This window comes from Xiphias gladius, chromosome 10, assembly GCF_016859285.1.
Source record: "Xiphias gladius isolate SHS-SW01 ecotype Sanya breed wild chromosome 10, ASM1685928v1, whole genome shotgun sequence".
In the NCBI taxonomy this organism is placed as follows: Eukaryota; Metazoa; Chordata; class Actinopteri; order Istiophoriformes; family Xiphiidae; genus Xiphias; species Xiphias gladius.
The window spans coordinates 19,760,880-19,770,687 of record NC_053409.1 but is presented as its reverse complement, the minus strand read 5'-3'; the positions used below and the strand labels follow the sequence as shown (position 1 = coordinate 19,770,687).

At 41.3% G+C, this 9,808-nt stretch overlaps 1 protein-coding gene across 1 annotated transcript; it reads left to right on the top strand.

Annotated features, from left to right (window-relative positions):
* The first annotated feature begins 3,223 nt into the window (after positions 1-3,223).
* On the top strand, positions 3,224-9,537 carry crip1 (cysteine-rich protein 1). The gene is made up of 5 exons (XM_040137588.1): positions 3,224-3,409; positions 7,077-7,171; positions 8,506-8,563; positions 9,031-9,075; positions 9,246-9,537. The coding sequence occupies exons 1-4, from the start codon at positions 3,370-3,372 to the stop codon at positions 9,069-9,071; spliced, it is 234 nt and encodes a 77-aa protein (XP_039993522.1). The 5' UTR covers positions 3,224-3,369; the 3' UTR covers positions 9,072-9,075; positions 9,246-9,537.
* The last annotated feature ends 271 nt before the right edge of the window (positions 9,538-9,808 follow it).

The following is a 9,808-nucleotide window of genomic DNA, read 5'->3' as shown; positions in this document are numbered from 1 at the left end:
AACATGTAATCCCTCTGTGTTTCCTGCCTGGATATGGGCTAAATTGTGTGTATTTATAGTGATTTAACCTTCATCCAAGCTCTGTCAATGGTTAATAGAGACTAGAAAAATGGAAATTTCCCTCTATCAAAATGTCATCTTGATTGGCTCAGTCAACCTGAAAATGCCCCAAACCAAGCGAAAAAGAAAAGTACCAAAGGTCTGTGTTACAGTAGCCCTGACAACATCATATTTTGTTTGGCTGCCTTGACAGTATCCTGAAAAGGGGGTTTGCTATCTTTCAGAAATCTATCTTTCGCACAACTACCGCGCAACTCCGTGAAACAAACACACTTCACTCTGAAGGTGGGTCAGGATGTGCAGCATGTGAAGGCACCACATAAAAGTAAGCAAAGAGCATAACAAACCCCACACAAACACGCACATATTGTACACACACAGACATACACACCACAAAAAGTTTCTGACCCTACAGCCCAGTTGCCCCGGGAGTCGGGTGTGATCTGCTCGCGTTGTAATGATTACATCCAGGACTCTCTGAGCTCAAAGTCAAAACAGAGACCAGGCCAAAGAGACATCATGGTGCAATCACAAGCCAGCATCGGACACGGTATCACGTCAGCTGAGCAGCAGTCCAGCAACACCTGCCATGTTCCAAATATGTCCATTTCAAATGGTTTTAACCAGAAGATTATTTAAAAATATTAACTATATAACAGTGGGTATCGTTTTCGGATAGGAACAGATCCAAATTAAAAAAACAAAACAAAAAAACAAGTACCTTTTATTACTTTTAGCTAACAAATGCAACATCTCCAAGATTGCTAACTATTTACTAACTGTTTATCAATGATTTAGCTATTTAAATTGCTTATTTGTTACTTTTACCTAACGATTTAAGCTGTTCTGTCATTACTTAGCTATCGTTCAAACCATTGATCCACTACTTTTAGCCTTTGAGCTTTTCCGCCACTTATCCTTAGCTGTCTATTTGCACCTTTAAGCTATGTATACATATATATGTATTTTTTTGGTTGGTTATCTCGCCATTAAGCACTTATTAGACTGGTGGAGTCACATATCAATTAGATTATAACAGAGCGGCAGGAAGATCCCCTTACTCCTGTCACGCACGTGACACAGGATCAAACTTGGCAGCTTTCCAACTTGACTTTCACAAGTTTGAACAGTTTTGTCGGGGAATTCACGGTGGCTATAATCTTGGTTATCATTTTAGTAAGGGTAACAATTTCCAGTGTAGGAGCACTGTCATTTCCATAATTTAAAGGTGGCAATAAAACGAAGCTTGAACATTTATACTTAATGTTAAAATTCAAGCACAAGCCCCTCGAGAGGAACCATCTATCTTACAAAGGATGCCAGTGTGACCTACAGCAAACATCCCTCTTATCACCCACACAACAAAAAGTAAAATTCTGACCTTTTTTGACCCCGCGATCTCATATGACAGCGCTAATGAGTTCTGCAGCAGCTCTTTTTCTGTTGAACTCTGAGAAGGTGTGAAATTACGTTGCCAAAAGGAAACTGGACCTGAGTGAAGGAACAAATGAAAGGCTTTTGTACAATGCGTCAATAATTCATTGTCTGTTCAAGGGAGACATTCCGCAGGATTAGTTAGCAGACTGTAGTAGGACATGCGTCCCAGCGATTAACAGACACTCATCAGGTCGAGGTGTTGGCATGCAGACTCTGCACTTTAGTCACATCGATGACATATGACTTATAAATGCGAAGAAAAAAAAAAGGGATTGGATTTCTTATTTTATTGCAGAGTAATTCAGCATTAAAATTACTTTACGATCCTGAGTGCTTAAGTGCTCAACTCATCTTGTACCTTTATCTTGTACCTTAGTGGTTCTCAAACTTTTTAACTTGTGACCTTTCAAAATCGAGCAAAACGTAACCTGTGACCCCTTAGAGACCCCTGTTATATGCTATGTGCACTATAAGCAAAGACTGATTTTTACCTTCATATGTTGTTTGTTTGTTTGTTTTTTTCTTTTTCCTTTTTTTGGTGCGTTTTATAAGTCTGAATGGTGAAGCATATCTGGTATTTCACAAGAAAATAGCAAAGATAGGAGAAATGTCTCTGAATGAAAAACAACCGATGGTCATGTTGGCTGCCAGTGAAACTTCAGGATGAATCCGGAAGCGTATAGGTCTACACTATCTGCTCAGATTCAGCCAAATGCTGCAAAACTGATAGGACGGTGCTTCACAGTACAGATGGAAAAGGACCCGAGAAACACTGTGAAAGCAACCCAAGAGCTTCTCAAGGCAAAGAATATAGAATATTCTTCAATGGCCAAGTCAGTCACCTGACCTCAACCCAACCGAGCATGCGTTTCAGTTCCTGAAGACAAAACCGAGGGCAGAAAGACCCACAAAAGAGCCGCAACTGAAGGCGGCTGCAGTAAAGGCCTGGCAAAGCATCTCAAGGGAGGAAACTCAACATTTGGTGATGTCCATGGCTTCCAGTATTAAAAATAATCCTCATATTTATAATTAGGTTGGTTTGTCCAATTACTTTTGAGCCTCTGAAAATGAGGGACTGTGTATAAAAATGCTTGTAACTCTGAAACAGTTAATGTGATATTTTTGTTGAACCCCCTTGAATCAAAGCGGAAAGTTTACTCTTCAATCACATCTTGACGGCTCCGTTTCAAATCCGCTGTGATGATGTACGGAGGCCAAAATTGTGAAACTGTCCAAATACTTATGTACCCAACTGTATATGTTTTTTTTTTTTTTTTTTACTTTTCTGAAATGTTAATCATTTTGTGACCCCCTCACATCTAATTTTTGACCCCCAGATTGGGAAAACACAGCTGTACCTGATCCAACTCCAATGGCTGTAAAAATAAAATAAAATAAAATAATAATAGAACATAAAGCTTAAGAGAACAAAAAATAAATAAATCAATAAAGAGAATAAATAAAATAAATGAAAACTTTTCCGAGTAAGATATAGATACATACAATTGTATGTATAAATAAATCATATCTTAGGATATTGTATTGTAGGGCCAATTAAAACTGTATCTATCACTGGAGTAATAGAAATGTTACATCCCATGTGATGTTTTCTGCACGTCCGCTCACACAGACTCAACACAGGCCTCTCCCCCTGCTAGAAAAAAAAAAAAAAAAAAAAAAAACAGAAAAGTTTCAGTTGAACTATTTCCTCGACACTATAAATACGGGACGGGGCGCACATCTGCACTTCAGAGCGAGGTGTGGTCAGTCCGAGCGAGCAGGTAGGCCGGTCAGCACAGCTGCAGACGCACTTCATCTTCAGGATACCTCCGCTCCCTCTCCCTCCGGCAGACCAACACCGGCTCCAGCACGATGCCCAAGTGCCCCAAGTGCCAGAAGGAAGTTTACTTCGGTAAGACTGACGGCTCCATTTTGATTTTCCTCCAGGTTATCCTCGCTCTAGAGAAACGTCGCCTCTCGCGCGCGAGCATTTCCTGGTTGATGAAAAACATGCGGGTTGCTTTTTTTTTTTTTTTTTCACGTACAATGAGAAAACAGGAAGCTGAATTGAACCCCACGGAGTGACATGGAGACACGCGCATTGACCGCGGGCAGGCATCTCCGAGCTGTACATTAGGAGAACAAGGCGTTGAATAGCCTGCCAAGATTTGAAGAACGGGATTCGTGGTTCAGCCGAGTGTTTTGGGGGGAGTTAAGGTGAAGAATGAAGCATGCAAAAATGTCACCGAAGTACAAGAGCACAAGTCTTATCAACAAAACGTAAATAAAGTGGCAAAAGTAAAAGTGCTGACTGTGCAGGATGGCTGCTGTCAGTGTTATATTATTACATATTCGCCATTATGAATCATAGACAGGTACATTATTTACCTCTGAAATGTGGTGGATAGGGGTCGAGAGGAGCAGAAAAATAGAAATACTGAAGTACAAGTACTTCAAAATCGTGCTTTACTTACAGTAACTGAGTAAATCTACCTTCACCCCTGAGAGTAATATGAGACTGGCAGGGGCTCCTCTGCACAATGGGCACTTTAACTTTTGAAACATAAAGTACATTTTGCAAAATACACATCTCTAATTTGACTTTGAATGAGGGGCTTTTACATGTAACGGAGTATTTTTACATTGTTGTACTGCTACTTTTAACACAGTAAGTGACCTGACTGCTTCTTCCACTCCTGATTACTATAGATGCATTAACACGTAGGCTGTACTTTAATGTCGTAGTACGCTGAGGTGGAGCAACTTTGAACAGCTTTATGGGCTTTTGGTTCACATGGTACATCATCTGTAATGCATCATATTCAATAAACTGAAGTGAAGTTGTGCGTGTGAAGTTTTGATCAGAGAAAATGTGAAAACTGCGAAATGAAAGTAAGGCGCAATATTCGACTCGGAAACGTGGTGGAATACGATGCTGAAGCAAAGCACGGTGCTTGAGTAAATGTACTTAGCTACCTCACATCAATGGGGTTTTATCCATATTTTATTTGCTTACTTGCTCACTTTCTCTAGCTGTCACTGTAGCGTCCTAGCTGTTCACGTGTATTTTTTTGTTGTTTTTGTTCTATATCTGCCCGTATGCATGACTTATGGAGATCAGTGCCTGGTAGCCTCAACAGGTCGCTGCACTCTGCAGGCTTTCTTGTGACCGAGACGCCTAGGAGGTTAAGGGCTGCGCTGCCTGCAGGAGTCGAACCGTCCTCCCGGATGACTGACGAGCTACATGAGGCAGGTTTCCTCTCTGCTGAAATCTTGCGATCCAGTAGGTCTGTCCCATGAGGATACTATCATAGCAGGGACCAATCGCTCCATCCGGGGAGGAAAGGGAGGGCCTCCATTTTATTTGTGTCTTAATCCATTTACCAAGGTCTCCGGCTCAGCAGTGCAGCAGAGTAAATCTTCTCCAGAGGGACGCGCGGGGGCCGATGCCAATACAAAATACGAAGCCAAGTCTTTGGACTGTCAGTCAGATGAGCTGACTTTGAGACTGGGGAGCCATCTTTTCCATTCTCCCTTTTCATAGATAGACCTTCCCCCTCTGGCCAAAACAAGCAAACCAATTTGTTTTCGGCCAGAGAGGCCGACCGATCTCCCTTTTTCCATGCCAGAGTGGAGAAAAAAATGCTAAAGTATAGCTGAGGGAAAAGTAGCCTGAAACCTCCACCACGCCGCCTCTGTTTCTAAAAGTAGCTCACTGTCTCACACTTTGTGATTATCTCCATCACACCTCACTGCTCCGCTCGCCCTCGTCCCCCCCCGCCTCTCTCTCTCTCTGTCCATCTAATTTTGCTGCTCGTATGTCTTGATGTTACTGAGCTCTCAGATGGAAACAGTCAGGCTACCGCTGCTTGCTGGAGACTTTGCGGGCCGCTGTGCAGGATCACTGACTTAAAAAAAAAAAAGTGTTGGAGGCGAAGAAACTAACGTGTGCAGCGTAGGTTATGTGATGCTGTGTTCATGCGGAGGTTGTGCATGTGGATGCAGTGTCTTCAAAACTGACGGAGAAAACAACAAACAGGCGCTTCCAGGATTTTCTTTTTTTTTTTTGAATTATTGAGTCAACATCACGATTAATGGCTTTAATATCTCAAATCCTCTAGTTCATAAACCATAAGACTTAAATATTGAGTTTATGTAAAGAGTGTTAAATCTATTTGAGGTCATTCTCATAACTCTCAACGCTCGACACTGCATTCTTAGCCTCTTTTTTTAGCAGGACAAAGTGTTACACAATCTCCATGATTCTTTTTTAGGGATGGAATGAAGGGAATAGTTAAACGGTCTCACCTCATTGTGTGAGTGTGTTTTTTTGTTTTGTTTTTTTCCATTCAGATGTGTGTGTGTGTGTGTTTTTGTACAGTGGACTGCCTCAATAATGCTGCAGTCAGTGTGAGTTGATGCAGAGAGTAGATTGGATTGTTCTTCCGTCTGTCACACTCCATTTCTTCACGTTATCAGCAAGAATAAATAGCCCTCGCACAAAATTAAGCTTTATCAGAAAAACAACACACACGGCCGTCCCCGCGAACGATCGGGCTGGACTCTGAGCTCCGCTTTAACTGTGAGAATCCCCTCCGTAATTGCTTGGACGGGCAAGAGTCCACTGTTTGCTCAGTCCACTGGTTTGTCCACTGGTTTGTTTTTGAAGCTAAGTACGGTGATTACTTTGGGTCAGACTTGCGTTCCAAGTTCCACCACATTTTGCTGATATGTTTTCATTGAGCTGGCCTGAGAGGCTGACCCCACCCTGGAGCACTTTCTCTGTTTCCGCTGCCTGTTGCCTAATCTCATGCCACATCGGGCTATTTTTAGGGAGGAAATATGTCATATCCAAATATTGTGGGAAGGTTTTGAGGCTTGTGGCATCACCTGAACCCGGAGTTACTTACTTTTGCTGCTCTTCCCGACGTTCTTCCCTGTTTCTAGAAAATCTGCAGGTGTCAATCACGTGCTGTGCTCCTTAGTTACCACATATGTTTGTGGAGGTTGCGTCAGTTCATGACTTCTACAATTTCGGCATTTCCGGTTCCTTGTCCCTGTCCTTGTGTGACCCTAAGCAGCTTTTTTTTTTCTGTCTTCTCATGCAGATTCTTAGTCTCTCTCGTAATCGTGTGATGAGTCTCAAAAGACAACTAAAACCCTGTCCATCCCCTCCAATAAAGCTTCGGGCCCTTCCCCTCTTTTACAGACCCCCTGATGGATGTTTGCGCAGATCAGCCCTGCAGATAAAGACAGACTTAATCAGAGTTTATGAGGCTGAAGGAGGACGGACTCTTCAGGGACACTCAGTCCTTTTTGTCCCCCCAAGCACCACACCCAAACAATGTTCCCAAACTTATCTGCAAAGAGTTCATCTTGCTGGTCTAAAACTGATCCTGGGTCAAAATTCGCAGCCCTGTGAGGTCGTACTTTGGTCTGAGACCCATTCACTGGCCTCTAGACCATGCGTTGACCCCGCGCCACTTGCGTCTCCCCCGCAGACGACAGTAGCTCGCTTTGTGGTGGACGTTTGGGGATGGGATTACTAATTTTTGCCTTGCCTATGATGTGTTTGGCAGCTGAGAGGGTGACGTCGCTGGGAAAGGACTGGCACAGGCCCTGTCTGAAGTGCGAGAAGTGCAACAAGACGCTGTCAGCAGGCTCACACGCGGAGGTGAGAACTTTTATACAAGGCATGAGTATATCCTGCAACTTTCAATCATGTACAACAGGGGTTTTATAAATTAGGAGTCCAATACTGAACCTGCAGCCCAATCTACATCATTCGGGTTCATTTTTTTCAACATGTCTAAATGACAAAATTAATAACTAACTTAAACTGCAACTAGTGGCTTTATTAATGTTAATAACCCATTTACTAATGCTTCACAGATCAGTCTGGTTTGCCATGTTGTGGAAAATCCACCTCGTCCACCATGACACTTTGCACTTAAGTCCATTAGGGAGACACCTCCAAGGCATTAGGTCTGTCAGGTCCTTAATAAAGGATTATGGGTTTCTCAGTCTATAATAAGCTATTAGCAAAAGTTAGTCAGTCATCTTTAAATGTTAATAGATCATTAATAAAGGTTTTTACAATATTTTATCAAGTCTGTAGTTTAATACACACACACACACACACACACACACATACACATACATATATATAATAAACTGTCTATAAATGGATTTTGGTCCAGACGCCCTGCAGGAGAGGTCTCACTGGAGAGGTCTCCCTAATGAATTAAATAGCTAATAAGACAAAGGTGTCACATTGCAGGAGAATTTTCCACAACATGGCAACCCAAAAGTTGTTTTTAATTATGGTGCCTTATGAGAAAGTGTTACCAAATATATGTATATATGTATGTATATGTATGTGTGTATATACACACACATATATATATGTTTGTGTGTGTGTGTGTATGTATACATATATATATGTGTGTGTGTGTGTGTGTGTATATATATGTATGTATGTATGTATGTGTGTGTGTATATATATATATATATATATATACATACATACATACATACATATATATACATGTATGTATGTATGTGTGGGTGTGTGTTTGTGTGACTTGTCTATGTATATGTATACATATATGTAGTAATTTAATTAAATTCATTTTCTCATAAAGGGATGAAAAGAGATTTGTTAGACTCTTAGCTCTTACCAACTTGAAATCAGATCCAAAATAGAACTGGCTATTGTAACCCAGCCCATTTACAGTAAGAATATGTATGACATTAATATATATATGATTTTTTTATGGGGGGTAATTAGGGCTAAAAAAAATGTTGTTTGGTTATATGGTGTAGTATTAGCAAAAACAAAACAAAGTGGCATAAGGAAAATCGTACAATTAGAATGCAATTTCCTTCAAAGAGCTAAAGAATCTCCTTTTATAGAACTTGAACACTTAGTATGTATCACTTTAATATTTCTACATGTTTCGACATTTCTTTTATAACCGAGTGTATGTTCCACTCTGCCCCTTGCAGCATGATGGCAAGCCATACTGTAACAACCCCTGCTACGGTGCACTGTTTGGACCCAAAGGTGAGCGTCTTCTCCTCACAGTGAACGAGCACCCTCTGGCCCCCCCGACGCTGACGTCAAAACGTCTAAACTTTGAAATACTATAAAAACCACAAGCCAGCACATGGCAGAGCGACCCCGGGATCCATGAAGGCTCGGTCACCTTTGGTCGTAAGACCTAATCTTTTCAGGAAACGCCCCAGTGTGACGGATAAGGTTTTTATATGTGGTAATGCCGAGGCTGTAAATGGTCCAATCAAACCCACTGTCACCTGGTAGGATCAGACACTGTATGAACCTGTCGTTACATAATCGGTGGCCTCTCTTTAAACTCTAGCGGAAAATAGTTGGAATTCCTTGCCAGATTTTCTCTCGTGAAAGTTTTCTCCAAAGTTAGGCCATGAGACTTTATCCAACGGCTTGCATTTCCTTCTTGAATCCTAATTCCTAATGTAAATGTTAATTCTTCTCTGTCTCTTTCCTCTCAGGATTTGGGCGCGGTGGAACCGAGAGCCACTCATATAAATAGACAGGTACCGTGCACACATATACAATTCATCCAACCATCAAATCATTTGCTCACATTCGTCCCTGTCGCACGTTTTCATGGCATTTGTTAAGACAAACATGGACCTTAACCATTAGCGACTCTGCCCTTGCACTTTGCAGTCTGACGCGTTTTTTTTCTCTGCTTCGTTGTCAGGTTCAGGTTCAGGCCTCGCAGTAAAAGTGGTGCTGGGAAAGTAGGTCGCAGAAGCCAGCATGCTCACGAGTCCCAATAAAAACCAGCAACCAAACTGTGCTCTGATTTAGAAGAAACATTTTGAGAGCGTGTGTTTTTATTTCATGGGTTTCCTTTTTGTTTTTTTGTTTTTTTGGTCTCTGTTTTTTTGAAGATGATTGTATATTCCCATGATGTAGTAATGAAGTGGTCGTCCTCTAGTCTTTTGCTGTTCTTAAGGTGGACATTCTGATTAAACACTTTTTAAAATTGGTGTCATTTTGATTTTCTTTTTAGTCTCAGTGAGTTTTGTCACTCTGTGTAGTTGAATCCACGTTCCCTAATCTTTTAAAATCCATAACACACAGGAATGTTAAGCATTTTGTCTGCTAAAATAATACTGATTTTTTTAGACTGCTGATTACACTTTATTAAAGAAGTTTAAATGTTCTTAATAATGATGATCTACTGAGTGGTTACCATAGGTTTCCCTCACTGGTACTTCTCAACATAAAGAGAAAACTGTATTTATATACTCGCCATCA